The sequence below is a fragment of the Choloepus didactylus genome, chromosome 10 (genome assembly GCF_015220235.1).
Source record: "Choloepus didactylus isolate mChoDid1 chromosome 10, mChoDid1.pri, whole genome shotgun sequence".
In the NCBI taxonomy this organism is placed as follows: domain Eukaryota; kingdom Metazoa; phylum Chordata; class Mammalia; order Pilosa; family Megalonychidae; genus Choloepus; species Choloepus didactylus.
In genome coordinates, this window is record NC_051316.1 from 32,507,131 (window position 1) to 32,525,008 (window position 17,878).

Sequence of the window (17,878 nt, forward strand, 5' to 3'; positions counted from 1 at the left end):
ATAATAGATTTAGGAAGCCGGTAAAGAGCAAATGTTTTTTTAAAGTGTTTTATAAATACTTTGATAGAAATGGGCCTTCAGAGTACCAAATATTACTTAAGTCCTTTAAATGCAGAGACCAAAAGTTGTGTAGAGTCTTCCTATCTGATTGTACGACCCACACCTAAATTAAGTTAAACCAATGTTCAGCCTGGTTTGTGGTTATTCAGAGTGGAATGCATAAAGAGCTCCCCACCTTACCCCCCAGAAGGACAGTTTGGGATTTTAGTCCTCCTTTAGGCTTTCAGTCGTGATTCCATAGCTGATAAAACCTAGCCCAAGAAAGGCAGGAACAGCAGATGCCAGGCGCGTGTGCCTAAGTGACAAGAGCCCGTGGCCCCCGGTGTTACTTTCCAGGACGGACACATTGCGCTTCACCTTGCTGTCCGGCGGTGTCAGATGGAGGTCATCAAAACCCTCCTCAGCCAAGGATGTTTCGTCGATTTCCAAGACAGACACGGCAACACCCCGCTCCACGTGGCCTGCAAGGATGGCAACGCGCCCATCGTGGCCGCCCTCTGCGAAGCCAGCTGCAACGTGGACATCTCCAACAAGGTACACGCAGGGGGAAAGCTCCCTGCAGGGTCCCACGCTGTGTGGCGGTCGACCTGCTTCCGGGTTTGCCCCCCAAGCTTCTATTCTCAGCTCTTCACTGTGCAAAGTCAGTCGCGCCCAAAGGGACCGTGTTCTGTTTTTATAGGGCTTCTGCCGTGTTAAGTTGTGTTTCACGCCTGACTCGAATAATTGTCAAGCCCCAACACCCAGAGGTCCTAGTCTGTCCAAGAACATCAACCAAGTACATCTCCCTACCCCATAATGTCAACACCCCTTTTCGACATGAAGAAGTTAGAATGGTGATTGCCCAGATATCCCCGATGATTGAGAATGATCAAATGAGAGGGAGGAGTTGTACTGGAGAAGATAGGCTTTAACGAATGATTATGGCTACAGAAAATTATTTACCTTAACTGGTACTTCCTGCCTGGTCTGGTGGAAAATTTAAGTCAGCCGCTTTGGGTAACTAGTGAATGTGTGTGTGTGTGTGTGTGTGCACGTGTGCGAGTGTTTGTATGTGTACTCCTGCAGGGCAATCAGAGAACTTGCTACCAATTGGGGCATCTTTCTGGACTTCTGGGTCTTCAGAAAAACAACTAATGATAGGATTTGAGTGCGTTTCCTGGCGGCAGCTTTCTTTTCTTAGCTTTCCCCGTTGAGAGTTTTGTGGTTGTTAAGTCCATAACACCTTTTTTGTGTGTTAAGTACATTTGATAAGATCAAGGGGATACTATCTTTAGGTGAGTAACAAACAAATGAAAAAAATGAACTATATGCTATGTTTATAAAAATCCCATGTGTGAACTTCTAGAAGTTAGCTAACTCCTTCCTTTTTCCTGGAATACCATCTAGATTTATATCACCAAATAACATAGAACAATTGGATACTCATGTGGTTGTAGGAATGCAACTGGATGAAAGGTATGATTCTATTGAAAATGAAGTCCAAGTAGAATTAGTTGGGTTTTTTTTTTTTAATTGCAGCCAATGCTTATTTATAAACGGCACACCTGGTGCTAGCATAATTTCATTGTGATGTATTTGAAGTAAAAGAATTAATATCTGAAACCACTGGAAAATTATACTTCTACCAAAAAAAGTATTCCTCTTGCACATTATGAGATTATTTCTAGTGGAAATTGAAAGCGGTAATCTTTGCATTCTGGAAATGTGAAAAGGCAATATCCTTAGGTCTTAGCCATTAGTTGCTCATTGCTTTCTGAGTTTATTCCATTCAGATCTTGCAAATCAGTTATGTAAGTCGCTTATGGGGAAAGCCAAATATTAAGTAGCATCAAAGCCTTGACTTTTCTTCCAGGATTCTATAAATGAGTAAAAAGCAGCTTCAGGGGACACCCGGGACACTCATTTGAATACTTTTAGACCTAGCCATTGCAGGGAGGGCTGCCCTGCTGTGTGCACAGCATCTGGTGTTTGCTTGTCCTTGTGAATGGGACGTTCTTCCTGACCTTTACCCCGTACCTAAATGCAAAAGGTGCAATTATTAAATATGCTCATTTCAGACCTTCATCTTTAAAAACAACTAGTTACTTTACTGGAAAAGCCCTACGTTTTTGATGGCTGCCAATGCCTGTGGTCATCATAAATTCTGACCTAAAATCACCCTATGCTTTCCTTGTGCTTTTACTATAGACGGCACAGTTAGGGTACATAGAGGGCATTTGGTAGATGGTTTTGTCCCTGAATTGAGCTCAGCTAAATTGAAAATCATTAATTCCACATTGTCAACCTGTCTGAATCAGCAATAAAGTTTAGATCAATTATCCAGAGCTCGTTTGGAACAGAAATGTGCTTGCTCATTGTTGTGCCCGGCAGAGGGATGCGCCGGGTTTCCTGGAATGCTCAGCTATTCAGCCCATCAGGACTTTGTGGGTCCCACACCTTCTTCAGCCTTGTTTTTTCTATTCTATTCTGTTTGTTATTTGTTTAGAGAAAAGGAGATGGGGGTGCCAAAGGAGCTTGAAAGACGTGCATAAAATTAAGGACAAGGCTTTCTTTCTCATCCCAGCACATCCTTCCTTATGTGGACTCACTAAGTAATGGGGTTATCACCATGGCTATTCTGTGGTGACACCCCCATAATCCTCCAACAAACTGTCAGTCTTTCCCCATGGTGGTGTCTTGCCCTTTGTTACCTGGATTAATTTCCACCAGAGATGAAAATAACCATTCAAATCCTCCCTCTGTCACCAGTGTGTGACAGGGACTTGTCACTGTCTTTGACACTCAGTGCAGGGAAACCGACATGTCATCACTCTTTGCATATGAATATCAGGAATGGCCATCAAACTCTGCCAAGAACCCGTGAGAAGGAATAGAATCCATCAAGTGCAGGACCCTTAGCCATTTGTTCTTTTCTGCATGAGCATCGGCTCTGGCAAAGGTGGAGAAAACACACGTTTTCACGCACACACACATACACACACACACCCCTCCCTTATGAGAGAGAATTCAGTTGAGAGAATTCAGTGCATGTGAAGCTTTTATTCATCACCTTTTCTGACAGTACAAAACACCTGTGTGAGTGACAATTATTCTTGCCCTCCGGTTGCTTAGAGACAGTCACAACCAAATTTAAATATAATAGAATCTCCTGTTGAAAGAGCTGCTGTGATAGAGGCACCAGGTGCCAAGGAAACACAGGCAACAATTTGCACATTAAGGAAATCAGAGCGTTTTTCAAAGGTAATACTTTAGTATGATTAGAGGTTTACAGATGAAGAAGAGGGGAAAGTGTATTTCAGGCCGAGGGAAGCAAATATACATGTTTGGGGGCTGATTAGAAGCCCATTCAGGGAGCACATCCTAAATATTTGGGGAGGGGATGAAAGAAGGGAAAGAAAAAGAGGAAGCTGGAAAGAGAAGATGGGTCCAGATGGTGAAAGACCTTGAATATAATGCTAAGGAGTTTGGGTATTGTTCTGTCAAACATTGAGAGGCTTCAAAAGTATAAATATCAGAGTCCCTGATCTTTTCGACAGTACTCTTCAACTCCCTTCCCCTCTATAAACTATATATATTCTATAAACGAAATTATCTTCCTTTCACATTGCATCCAAATTTTCCAAACTTTCTCTCTTCCTTCTCATTTTAATTTAACTCCAGGATATTTGAAAGCTCAAATCATTGTAGAAGGTAATATGGAAACATAAATATGCACTCACATTGCAGCATTATTTATAATAGCAACAAATTGCAGCCAACTTGAGTGTCCATCACCAGCAGACTGGCTAAATGAGTTATGACATCCATAATTAAGAATATAATTGATTATAGTTACAGACATGGAAAATTATTCACTGTCTATTGTTAAGTGAATTAAGCAAGTAACAGTAGAATTTAGTGTGTGGTCACTTCCTGACTTTTTAAATTATTTATCTCTTTGTATGGATTCATTGATAAAATCCTGGAAGGAGACCCACAAACTCTTAAGAAGGGAGAGCTCTGAGTAGGGGAACTTGGGGAAGGGAAGTAGATTAGAGGACGAAGCATTTATTTTCTACTCAAGATCCTTCTGTATTGTTCGGATATGGGATGAGGGTTATTACTAAATGAATAGGAGATTTGGTTTGGGATGAAAACAGTCTGGAATAGTGGTGAAAGTTACACAGTATTTTTGATGTACTTAATGTAAAAGAATTGGCTCCTTAAAATGGTTAAAATGATGTTTATGCTTGGGTATTTTAAATGAACAGGTGTTAACTTCATAACAAAACCCTGTGTTTGCAAATAAGCAGCATAAAAGATATTCCCAAGTGTCCTCAGTTCGCAGAGCTCTTAGTGTCTGAGTAAATATTTGTTTGGTCCCCCAGGACAATAGAAATACCTTATAGTTCCGTTTATTAAGTAGTTCGGTCCAAACAACTTAATAAGTATTTCTGTCCTAACAACTCAGTAGCTGTTGAAACACATACACACACACACACACACACACACACACACACACACATAAATTGAAAGAAAAGGAATATTTTATTTCATTCTTTAATCACCACAATTACTTAGTAATGAGATGTGTGTACCCGGGAGCCAGATTGAATACCAACACCCTCATTTCCCACGCCACACCGATTTTCTCAGGATACTTGCTTTTAATCACACCAACCTCCCCAAAACCAGTGCCCCAAACTCAGCTGTTTGAAAGGAAGGCAGCACAATGTAATGTTAAGACTAAACTACCTTTAGTGAATGGTTCATCTGGTGCCGAACCTGGTGGTTCTATCAAAAATTTAAAATTGTCCTCACTACTTCCTGAATTCCCTGCAGTGCCCGAGGGTGCCTTGGCATACAGTTTGGGAACCACAGGTGTAAAATAAAATAGCAAAAGTCAAAGTATTTCAATTATTATAATAGATGAACATGACATAATTTTTGCCTTTTAAAAGGCACAGACTCTTACTCCTCTTATCACTGGTACTTCCAAGTTGAAAATGTCCTTATGTCCACATCTGTATCTCACAGCCACAAACCCAGAAAATTCATAAGGCCCATGCATATAACATAAATGAGGAAATCCTGCCCAGCCCAAAGAAGGGAGATGCTGGTTCAGCATGGCCAGACTATGCATTGGCTAAAGGGCAGCTGCAAAGATGGATTTTTGTGTGTGAACTCTCTGGATATGTAAATATTGCCAAGTATATCACATCTTTAAGAAAACATCCTCAAGGGCCATACACAGCTTGTAGACCACCAGTTTGTAGCATAGATACTTTGGGTTGGAATTAACCCTCAAATGTCAAGGCAGAAGACATACTTTCTGATGGATGAGGGGAGAGCCTTCCATGTAAACGGTGCACAGTTTGGCACAGCTTTATCCAGGAATGGTGTGCATGGCCTTGCAGTTTCACCTCATTAGAGGGTCTTCAATAACTGGCTTTCCGTCTCTTCTTCTGTGGCTGTGTCCACATTTCAACGCTTACTGGACATTTTGGCCTCAAGCCCTTGACTCACATCTCCTTTCGGCCAGCACACAGGAAACTTAATTTAGTTCCTTTACGATAACTAAAAGTCTCCCACTCTTTCATCCTTTGAAGCTGTGTTGTGAAGTTACTCTTTTCACTCTGACGAAGACTTGAGAACATTCTGCCTGGCTTGCCTCCCTCGGTGGAGGGCAAGTTTCTGGAGAAGGGGGACCGTGCCTTCTGTTTTTCTCTGGTGAACCCCAGATTCCTTAGCTAATGCTGTCCCGGTGGGACCCACTGCCTAAATGTTACTTTCTGAAGTCTTCTTTCTTTCTTTTCCCAGTATGGACGAACCCCTCTCCACCTTGCGGCCAACAATGGGATCCTGGACGTGGTCCGCTACCTCTGCCTGACCGGAGCCAACGTGGAGGCACTGACCTCTGTGAGTGTGCGGGGAGCACTTTTGGCAGGAGAAAGCACTTGAGAACTCTCAGGCCTCAAGGGCTTCAGGAGAAAAGTATTGCTTGGCAACGACATTCTAAAACACACAAGCTCCTATTAAGCTTTAACTCCTCCACTGTAGTTACATAAACATTTGCCCACACAAACCAAGTTTAATATCTAGTTAATGTTTCATCCCCGACTCTTTTCACCAGGGCCTGCGCTGCCAGGAGCCCCTGCTGTTTCCCACTGACCTCTTTGTTTTCCCTGCTACACAACAGCGCTTTTGAGTGGGTGTGTCTTTTCCTTTCCTGAATGCTCCCACTTGACTCCAGGGCTCTGGAGGCTCACGTGGGCATTTGGGGGAGCTGGAGGAAAGGCGGGGGGTGGTGCTTGGAGTGTACGGGGTCTGCTTGTTGACCTGGGAGGCCTGGCTGCTCAGCTGTCATTGGGCAACAGAGCCACTCTCTCTGGTTTAAAAAAAATCCATCTTGCTCTTAGGCTTGCAGCATATTTTCAAATGTGATTTCCTCATTTCCCCTCATTCCTGTACTCCCCATTCTGGACCTGGTTCCTCCATGCAGAAGAAACCCGTGAGTCGTTTCTGGCCCAACGGTGGTTGACTCTCCATTCCCCAGAGTCCCGTGTGGAGAAAAAGGAGTTCCTGAAACTCACAGATTAGAGCTTTGCTGACGTAAAGTGTTTCCCTAAGGAGATCCATTGGTGTTTTAAACTTGGAAAAATCGGGGCCCTGAGGCTTGAAGCCTTGTTTTGTGGCAAGTCATAGAGGGGTTGGCGAAATACAGTCCACAGGCCATATCCAGTCTGTTGCCTGTTTTTGGTAAATAAAATTTTATTGGAACACAGCCATGCCCGTTTGCTCACTGATTGTGGCTGCTCTTGTGCTACAGTGGCAGAGTCCAGGGGTTGCAACGGAGAACTGATGGCCTCTCAGAGCCCAAAATATTTACCTTCAGGCCCGAAATGGGTGCTGACTCCTGATCTGGCAGTTACCTCCCTGACCACACAAATGTTATTTTGGTGACATCCCCTCCCCAAAATAAAGAGGCTGTAGTTCTCTGCAGTGTTGACCCTGCAGGCCCAGTTATTAACAGAAATTGATCTATGTGGATCTTCCCCTTTTGGGGGCATGTCCTTGCCCATCACAAACCCACACACAATATAAAGTGCACCACCTTGCAGGAGCCTGCTACGGTAAATGTGCCTGTCCAACCATAGTTGTATGCATTTGTATTTTTATGAGGAAAAATAAACTAATTTTTTGTCACAGATGTTACCTCATAAAAAAAACTAGTGAGGATGATGCTCTGAAGATGCCACAGACTCCTGACATACATGCAGGGTGGGTTGTGGCTGCTAAAACATGCAGTTTCTGTGAGCCTGTGGTCGGCCCCTCTGCCTTTCCCCATGACAACCATTTCTACCTTCGCCACTGCCCCTGGCTTCCCACCCATTGCCTCCTCAGCGGTCCCTCAGGTGCACCTCCTTGCTCTCTTATGCCTTATACCACCTTTCCCGGCTCAGGAGGGACAGCCTTCCTCTGGCTTGTGCCAAGCCCTCCCACTGGGACCCGGGTCTACTTCACAGAGCCTCGCTCGTTTACTCATCCATTTGTTCATTCTCCAAGTACCAAGCACACACACTGTAGCAGGCAGGGATTCAACTCCGGGGAATACAGCAGGAGAAGACGGGTGAGGCTCCCCACTCCAAAAGCATCCAGTCCCACGGGAGACAAATGGCCTGGAGAGTCACAAGTAAATATTTTGGGCTTTGAGGGGCCATCTGGTCTCTGTTGCAACACCTGGACTCTACCACTGTCGCACAAAAGCAGCCGTAGACAATCAGTGAACAACTGGGTGTGGCTGTGTTCCAATAAAACTTTATTCACCAAAAACAGGCAACAGGCTGGATATGGCCCATGAGCCATATATTTTTACCAAATGGAACGAGTGTGGTGAAGGAACCTACAGGGGGCTCGGCGTGCTCCCTGAGGAGTGATAGCTCACCTGACAACTGAAGGGTGAATAGTCTTCACATAGGCAAAGAGGGGACCAGCTCGATGCACTTAGGCCTGGGCTTGGGGGAAGCAAGCACATTCCAAGAATTGAAACAACAGCAGGTAGGAGCACAGCATGGAAGGCTGTACCAGGCCAGGTTGGAGGAGTAAGTAGGCTGATTTCGGAAAACCTTCCCGGCTGAGGTGAAAATTTGGCTCTTTGTCTTAAGAGCCTTGGAAAGGCATTGATGATTTCAAGCAGGCGTGCGGCGTGATCCTTCAGACACGATGCCGAGGACATCTTCAACCTGGCACTCTCCAACAGAGATATAATCCATGCCTCTTGGGTCATGTTCCGTTTTCTAGTCACTGCGTTTAAAAAGGACAAAGAAACAGATGGAACTCGTTTCAGTAATGTATCTTATTTAGCGTGGTACATCCAAAATTTTTTCATTCCAAACCTGTCATCGGTATTCAAAAATTATCAATGAGCAATTTTGCATTCTTGGTTTTGTAGTAAGTCTTGGAAACCTGGTGTGTCTTTTGCACTCGTGGCATGTCTGAAATCGGCCCCGTCACATTCTGAGTGCTTCTCCCCCATTTTCTCTGCCAGCTTTTCCTTGTCTTCATCTGCACATGCTCCATTCTCTCCCAGCCTTAAAAACAACCCCTGTCCCCGCAGCGCCCTCTAGCTTTTACCAGTTCAATCTCACTCTCCTTTTAGCCAGACAACTTTGGAAAAAATATTTTAAATGTCCTGTTTTATTTTTCCTTCCCTCCAGCAACCTGTACCACCCTCCACAGTGTGTCCTCTTCTCTTCAATCTCAACAGTCACCAAGTATCTCCCAGTACCTCTTTTCTTCTGAACCATTTCATGCTGATTTACACACACACACACACACACACACACACGAAGCAAATGTAAAGCCTAGTGAATTATTATGGGACCTTTTTTACCCACCTCGGGTCAAATAATTGACCTTTGCAGCCCCTGCCCCCAAGGCCCCCCTTGTCCCATCCCATTTGGAGCCCTTTCCCTCCCCCAGATGTCACCACCATGCTGACTTTTGTGGCAGTCACTTCCTTGATAGTCTACTCCTCCGAACGCCAGTAGCCAGTTTTAATCCTTATTTCATCAGTTCTCTCTCCAGGATTCTGCACTTTCTTGCCACTTCTTCGGGCCCTAGATAGAAAAAAATCCTACTCTCTCCTCCTTTTCCTCTGCCCTGTTTGCTGCTTTCCCAGCTCCCCTTGTAGACATCATCATGTCTTCTCCCCGCTGTTCTATCCCAGGCCACCTTCCCTCCCATTTCTGGCACCTTCCCAGGGTCCTCTCCAGCCCCCATGGCTGCAGCTGCACCCGAGCTTCTCCTGTCCACCCAGGTATCGACAAGCAAATCCTGTGTGCCACCCCCAATCCAGGTCCCAGCCATTCGCACCATCGGGAAGACACTTCCAATGCAGATTTCCCAGGGGCCCAGGAGGTCAGCACGTCGGGGCTTCTTGAACACAGAGCGTGAATGGCTTTCACCACTTCAATGTGTTTGTTACGGCTTAACGCTGCCAAATTGAGGATCGCTTCTGAGTGCCTCAAAATGCAGCTGGGGGCTGCTGGTGTCAAAACAGGCACACTGGGTCCTGGACCCAACAAATCCTGCTTAAGCCACTGTGTCTTCCAGGTCAACATCACTGAGATAGTGGCGCTTATATACATTTGAACCTCTTTTTATATCTTTTTAAAGCACTTCCTCCTTAGATCCATGCACCCACTGTTTGTCATGAAGAGGGCAGCAAGTGAGAGCCTGTCTCGGGCCAAGTGCAGCCCGTGAGCTTTGCACCTTGCCCAGAGCACGTGGTAGGATGCAGATCAGAACCCAAGACCCAGCTCTCCCCCATCCCCTCCAGGACAGAAGGCCAGGTAGCTCGGGGAAATTCCGCAGGCCTTTTATTACAGATTACCACTGCTTGCTTTCTCCATACCTGGCACCATGCTAGGTTATTTACGTTTAGTTTTCTGTAATCTGCCCAAGAACCTGTGTGGTGTTTCCCCATCTTACCGATGAAGAAACTGAGATCAATGGACAATGAGGGGCAGATAGGGGGTATAACGTGGGACTTTCTCACTCTCAAAGTTCAAATTCTTCCCACCAACACTGGGAGGCATTTCTTTTGAAAGCCTGAATAGTGTCCCTGAGAGAAACATGCTTCGCAAACTGTAAAGTGCTGCGCAATGCCAATTCCCAGGCCATGCCCCCCATTGAGGAAATCAGTGTCTGGGGTGGGAGCAGACAGCAGGAATTTTTAAGATCCCTGTGTGATTCCAATGTACAGTGAAGTTTGGGAACCACCAAACTAAGGCCTTCTCTTTCCGTGTCAACACGCGTGAGTCCCTGGATTGGGATGCAGTTACTTATAAGGCACCCAGTTCATCTCTAAAGCAAACTAGGAGCCCCTGTTGGAGACCTTTTGGGACTTCTGGGGAGTGGGAGAGATAGTTGGTCATGACTATGAAACTATGACTCTGGAGCTGGGATCAGTCAGCCAGAGGCAGTGGTTCTCAACTCAGGGTGGATTTGCCTCCCAGAGGACATTTGGCAGTGTCCGGAGACATCTTTGGTCGTCACAAGCAGGACGGGGTGGGGGCTGCTATTGGAATCTAGTGGGTGGAGGCTGGGGTTGCTGCTAAACATCCTCCACTGCACAGGACAGGGCTCCCCACAACAGAGAATTGTCTGGGCTAAAATGTCAGTAGCGCTGAGGTTGACAAGCGCCAGTCTGCTGGGACCCCGTGCGCGACTCAGGTGACTTGAGTCGAGGGATTAGAAGGTGTGGTAGCAGTCAGGTTTAGGGTATCCATAGGTTTCCATGGGCATGGAAGTCTGATATTGATAAACATTGATAGGAAATCAAAATCCTTTTTGCTTTAAAAAAAAATTAGCTTTTATTTCTTCGAACGCTTCTTCTCTTTTCGACTTTTGAATTTTGAGTGATCTCTAAAACTGCACCAGAACAGTCCATTTGCTTGTTTCCTCATGGGAATAAAATAGTTCCCACCTCCCAGCAGGGATCGTGGGGGTCAGTGCATGCAAAGCACTTACAACCGCACTTAGCACACATTATTACGAGGTGCTCAATTAATGATAGCCATTATTTTTCACAGTCATGGCATAAAGACAGAAATGGATCCATTCAGTGTGAAACTGCAGCCCCGTGAAAATTCTCTAATTAAACTGCAAGCACCAGAGTGTGGCGGACTCTTATTTCCTCCCTTTATGTTCACCGAAAATCTTTAAATCAAAGATGTCTATAAAGCTAAGCCTTTTCTTTGAAATCCACAGTAATTGCTGGGCAACCAGCATCCTGCAAGTGCTGAGATTTTTCCATGAGCAGACTTTGAGACATTAGCTTGTACTAACTAGAATGTGACATCTAATGACAATCTTTATTGCCTGCCTAATTGAAGAGTGTTTTAGGATCTGAAGTAATCAGCCCACTAACAGGGCTGCCGAGTTCTGATTAAAACCTATGTGCCCAAGACATCTCACTATCAGACCTTGAAACACCAACATATGCTGTTTTTCCTACTTAACTTCTTTTTCTGGACAATTAAGGAAAGTAAGGTGTGCACAGATAGGGAAATAATCCAAGACGCACCCTTTTTCTCTACTTTATTGTTCTCCGACACCTTTTAAGCTTGTTTCCCCCTCAGTCGAACAGAATTGGATGCAGCATGCATCTCTCTCTTGCATTTGAAAAGAAACGTCTCATTTTTCTCCAACAGGATGGAAAGACGGCAGAAGATCTTGCTAAATCAGAACAACATGACCATGTAGCTTGCCTGCTTGCAAGACTCCGAAAGGTGAGAAGTTCTCTTTGTGGGTTTGCAATTCTCTACTGTTTGTTGTTGTTTTTTTTTTTCCCCAGTGAAAAAATCTCAGTCTTTCCTCCTAGGAACTTTTAGAATGACCCAAACGAGGCTTTGGATATATGCAACGTTTTACAAAGAGGCATCTCTCCCTTCCTTGTGATTTGTGTGTCAATTTGCATAAATGCCTAAACTACGTATCCAGTTTCTTCTGTATTTGTAGTTGGAAATCATTTGTCCTCTCTCAGGTTCTTGCACCTGGTTTCTCTTCTCCTACCCTCTTTGTGCTACTCCCCTTCTTCCCCCAGAGCAGAGGGAAATGAGAAAGTTGGCTCTCTGCCTCTTTCCTTCATAGTGTTTTGAGCTCCAAGGTGTCACCTACGCTCTTGTTTATCAAACATCCTTCCTCTATTTAAGGAAGCATAACAAAAATAAGAGAATGTAGTTGTACTCTTTCTACCTCACGTCATAGCGATGTGTAGCTAGAGATTTCAAAATAGCCACACCCATTAAGCTAGTAACTCTGCGTCTGGGACTGTTTCCTATAGGAATAAAAGAAATACAGAAAGAGAAAAAAAAAAGACATTCATTGCAGTGTTACTAATAATTCAGTAATGGCTAGTAAATTGTAGTACAGCTGTAGAATAGAATGGTTTTGGCCATTAAAATGTTTTTGAAGAGGTTTTAGTAACCAGAGTTTAATGTTCATAATGTCCCTGGGCTTCAAAGCAGGATATAAATTGTGTACACATTATAATCCCTGCTACCTTTTTTTTTAATGCATAGGAAGGAAATGTGAAAGAGACTACCAAAATATTAAGCAGTGTTTTGGGATTTTGCTATCGTGAGTGCTTAACATTTTCTACTTTAAAGATTACTATATTTTCCCAAATTTTCTTTAATGATCATGTAATAATTTTCAAAAAAACCCCACAAATTTATAGAAATTAAAAGATCATTCAATATATGTAAGCAATCATTGAAAAACATATTGTCCAAAATATTCTTTGGGTCCTGCCTTATAAATTTGAAATGTGGCTGGGGGGAGCATTTTAGTTTCCTAGCTGCTAAAACAAATGCCATGCAATGGGTTGGCTTAAACAGTGAGAATTTATTGGCTCCATGTTTTGAGGCTAGAAGTCCAAAATCAAGGTGTAAGCAAGGCACGGTGTTCTTCCCAAGGACTGTGGCATTCTGGGCTGGCAGCTGGTGATCCCCGGGCCTTGGCTTTTCCACCACATGACAGTGCACATGGCAGCCTCTTCCCTTTTTCTTTCTTTTTCTGTTGACTTCCAGCTTCTGACTGCTCCCTGCAGCTTCCCTGTGGCTTCTCTCTCTGTCTGACTTTCACTGTGTTTCTAAAGGACTCCAGTAATCCCATTTAAAGCCCAGCCTGGTTCAGCTGGGCCTCACCTTAACTGATGTAACATCTTAAAGAGATCCTGCTTACAGCGGGTCCACACCCACCAAAATGCAGACCAAACTAGGGTGCACAATTCAATCCACCACAGAGAGGGATGACACTATCTTACATTTCATTTCCTGAACTGTCAAATGGAGTAGGGGATCTATAGATTAGAATAAATTTTTCCTTGTATAGAATATAGATTTGGAAAGACCCAGTGGTTTCAAGTTCATATGCATATTTAAAACCCCCTGAAGTTGACCTTGGTGGGATAATGTGTGCTTTGTGTGCTTTGGATGCCATGAACTTGCCACAAAGGCACTGGGCAGATCGACCCCAATGGACACTAGACCACCCAGGCCAGTGGAGGGATTTAAGCTGAGCCTTGTTTTAGATATTCCAGAAGGAGAAAGTCTGGATATTTTTCCCTCGCTTTGGTCACATGTCCATACGAGAAATACTAAATTAATTGCAGGCTTAGCGTTTTCCCTTTATCTACCGCCATGGGCTCTCTCATTATGAGTGAGAAAAGCCTCTTTGTTTAAAAACAAAACAAGAAAGTGGGGTTTATCATAACCAATCAATAATAATGTTCACATAAATTCTCCGAAATTTTAAAATTCAGTCTCTTTGAAGCCGTGTGTCAGCCAAATGAAACACAACTTGAAACCCAGTTGATTCAGGGACCACCAGTTTCAACCTATGATATTTGGGGATTTTATAGTAGGAAGCCCTACATTTGGGTGTAGAATCTTAGGCTTTTTAAATGAAGTGTCAATGATAAGGGCTGTCTTAAATTGCTTACCCATTCTAGTATCCATCAATAGTGGAGAGAACCTGAAATGAAATCTGGTGTTTCTGCAGACTCAAGGAGCACAGATTTTTTTGCTAACGAATATTAGGTCTCTATTCTAGTCCACTGGCAGAGAGAAACACTTTATTAAGGAACAGTGAAGAACTTCTTTAACAGGCTTAACACCTTCCCAGGCATGTAAACAGTCTGGGCCAGGTTTTCTCAGGTTTACAGAATTCCACAAAGAAAGATTGTAAACCACCTGCAGCACCTGGCATTAGTAAGCACCATCGTCCATGAGTGCCATGCTATCCCTCTCGATGTTTGTCGGCTCTCCCTTGGCCAGCACAGCGGGTCACACTTCTCGCCACCACGGCACCCTGGAAAATCTGGCTGCCGTGTCGTTTCTTGGTGTGGAATGCTGTTTATCATCTTAGAAACTCTTGGGGTAGGGCAGTGACCCAGGGGAGTGTGGAGCCAGCTCATCTTTGAGCAAAACTCAGCTGCCAAACTATGATCCCAAATAGGTGAGTCACTTCAGGAATTACCACTCTTCCAGATTGGCCAGGCTTTTTGTTGGATTTCACTGTATTATGCAGCCCATCTCCTCCCCTTAGGAGGGGTCCTGTTATTTAAAAATACATAACCATGCTAGATGCAAGGCTGTGTGTGCGTGACAATGGCAAGTCTGAAAAAAAGAAATGCTGAGAAACAGAATGTAAAGAGAGAGCCGTGAAGTGAATGCATGGGTTGGATTGGATTGGTGAGGCTAAAGTGCTTTAATCTATTTCCCACATTTTCTGCCATGTGCTTAGATTTCTTTTATAACTAAAGATATAAAGAAAAAGAAGCTTGCTGTGGCACGGCTACTAACTCTGTGGCTGAGGGTTACCAGTCCCACATTTTGAACTTGGCACAGGGTGGGGTCTAGCATTAGTCCCAGTTGGGAACACAGATTCCCAAATTGGAATTTCCTTCACTTTCTTCCATCTTTTTGTACCTTTGGGTTTTAGTGCCTGGATCTTTCAAAGAAGAATGAGAGCAGAAATATTACAAGGTCTAGTATTTTACTGTTGGTCCTTTGATTTTTCTTTAAAGGACAGATGGCAAAGATCAAGGCAAAGAATAGTTGTTTTGTTGCCTCTGGTTAAAGGGCACCATTGCCCTTCGCACCCAGAATCCACAGAGGCCTCTGAGGTCCCCTCTCTGTTTTGAGTGGCAAAATACAGGGTAGTGGCTGAGAGCACAGACTCAGGAGTCAGGCAGCCTGGGTTCAAATCCCAGCTCTGCCACTTTCCGGCTGGGTGATGGCTCAGGGCCTCAGTTTCCCCATTTGCCAAAAGAGGGTAATGATTGTACCATCTCGCAGGATGATGGCAATGTAACGGCAGTGGGCTGGATGGGTTGATGTAAAGGACATCCTTTGAACAGTGCCTGCACATGGTAAGCACCATGTGTTTGCCCTTATTGTTATGCTGCAACCCACTCTCCAAGTCCTGAGAAAACGTAGAAGTTTCCTTATGGCAGCCCCTCCTGAGACCCAGTCTCTGGGAGCAGTTGTTAGGGTGTTGGGGTGGCAGCAGTGGCAGCTGTGGCAGGGTACCCTGGCAAGTCATTTTTAATAACAGTCACTGCTTAATTCTCAATATGTGAGGCAGGCTCCATCATTTTACAACATCCCCAAGGTAAACAGATGAGGAAACCGGGATACAAGGAGGTCAAGCAATTTGCTAATAAATGTGGTACTGAGACTCGGACCTGAGATAGAAACTTCCGACTCCCGGGCCCTTTAGTGATCATAGGGGCCTCTTCCAAGCAGATCCCTTGACCCCTGGAAAGCTTTCCTTTCCAGATGCACCACTGTGCTGGGAGCTGAGCTCACCTGCCCTGTAATGTGCACAGGTGACCTTTACCTGGCGGCTGGGTGGAACAGGGTGCCAGTTCCATTTAGTGGAATCTTCTAGATCAACAATATCTTTACTATTTTTTGCCTTAGTCATTTCCTTACACTACTCTAGACTCTACCTTCTTGATTAGCCAGAAAGGGAGGAGTTGTCTGTCAAGCATTTCTAATCATGTTCAAATTTTTTTGAGAATAAATCCTAAAATAGAGAACTGCTTGGCATGGGGCACACTGATACTGCAAGCGGGTTATTGGCAATGATTGAGATGTCACTGTTGCATCCCAGGAGAGTACATGGGGGGAGGATTTGTGGTAGGTTGCCACCAGGAGCAGGTGATCCTTGCAGAGAAAGCCAAGTAAATAGATTTATTGCAATTATAACTCAGATTGTATGGAAGAAGAGATGGTTCACATCAAATATACAGTGGAGCTGGGGGTACTGGAGCTAATAATTCATACTTAGGAGCATCTTAATACCATTTGCTTTTAAATGTCATTTTCCCCTTGATATGTTCCAGTGTTTTCCACTGTGGTGCTGAGGGCATTTTGGATCGGTGGGATTTCCTGGCCTCACAGGACATTTCTCATCCCTGCCCTAAGCATCTAATGCCACAGCATTTCCTCCCAATTCATTACAAAAAAACAAAAGACATCTGCACATCGAGAAGTGATGCCACCCTTGTAAGAGCCACTGCACATTGAGCCAAAGCTCACTTGTAGAGAAGTTTGTTTCCCGGTGGACCAGTAGTGGGAGGCTTAAATTACCTTGCCATTCTATTTGCTTCCCAAATGGGTCACATTAGCAAAATGAACACTCCCTGTTTTTTCATCTCTGATCAGTTGACAGAGCCTAAGAAAGTATTTTTAAATAATGTTTGCTAGAGAAGCAGTGGGGTTTAGTCTTCCAGAAATAGAATGCAAATCATCTTGTTTGCCTGCACTCACCAGTGAGGTAAGGGGCAGCATAGAATGAGAAGATATTTGGATCAATAGAGAGTGGAGGGGCTAACCCGGGGAGCAAATGAGAACCTGCAGCCAGTGCGTTCTGGGGGTGAGGGTGGCGGGCCCAGGCCAGGGCTCCTAAGGGGAAGGAAAAGCACGGAGCGTGGCTGAGCTGGCTTCAGGTCCACTGTCAATTTAATACAGTGGTTCAGGGGCAGCGTGGTGCTGGGTGGCTGCCAGGATTGCCGAAGATACGTGGCTCTTCCCAGCATCACTCAGGGAGCCTGAATTCAGCCAGGTGGGAGCGTTCACGCCATAGAAATCGGCAAACCCTACAACTCATCAGGCTTTATTTATTATTTTTTCTAATTTGCTGGATTGCTAGCACACCACTGCTTTGGAAGTATCTGGAAGCTCCCACAACTACATCCCAGGTTCCATCTTATTTCAAAAAGGAGGCTGCTCCGCTACTGTGCCGTGTGCCCACTGGCACCCCTGAACAAGACACAGGGCAGCCCTCCAAAGCTGCCCAAGAATTGTGGCTTAGCCAAACCCACTGCTCCTTCTCGCAGAAAAAAGGAGGGGTGGCAGGGAGGCAGGAACGCAGCCTTTAGATTTGGCTAACTCTATCACTGCAATTCCATTCTTGCCTTTTTTTTTTTTTTTTTTTAAATAATACTTCCAGGGTGAATGAGGTTGCTTGTTTGATTTAGTTGGATCACCCTTCTAATCAGATTTTCCCTAAATTGATATTAAAAAAAGTTTGCTTTCTGAGACTGGACTGTGAAGAAAGGTGCCCAGGAGTATTTTGGAGACTAGGACAGATTTGGGGAAGTTGCGGAGAATTAGATATTCACCACAAGTAAACTGTATTTGCATAATTAAGAGTTTCAGCTCCCAACCACACTGGGGCTAATTGCATCCTGCCACGTGCAGGAAGCCACATCACTTAATCCATGCTGTTATCTGGCGTTTCCAGTTGTGGATGGTCTTCC

General features: G+C 44.5%; 1 protein-coding gene across 3 annotated transcripts in view; it reads left to right on the top strand.

Annotated features, from left to right (window-relative positions):
* The window catches only part of DAPK1 (death associated protein kinase 1), a 201,547-nt gene that overhangs the window by 150,037 nt on the left and 33,632 nt on the right, over positions 1–17,878 (top strand). For all 3 annotated transcript variants that reach the window (XM_037851022.1, XM_037851023.1, XM_037851024.1), the window contains 3 exons: positions 397–594; positions 5,860–5,958; positions 11,757–11,834. In XM_037851022.1, the coding sequence (XP_037706950.1) occupies positions 397–594; positions 5,860–5,958; positions 11,757–11,834 (375 nt within the window). The remainder of the gene's footprint in view (positions 1–396; positions 595–5,859; positions 5,959–11,756; positions 11,835–17,878) is intronic.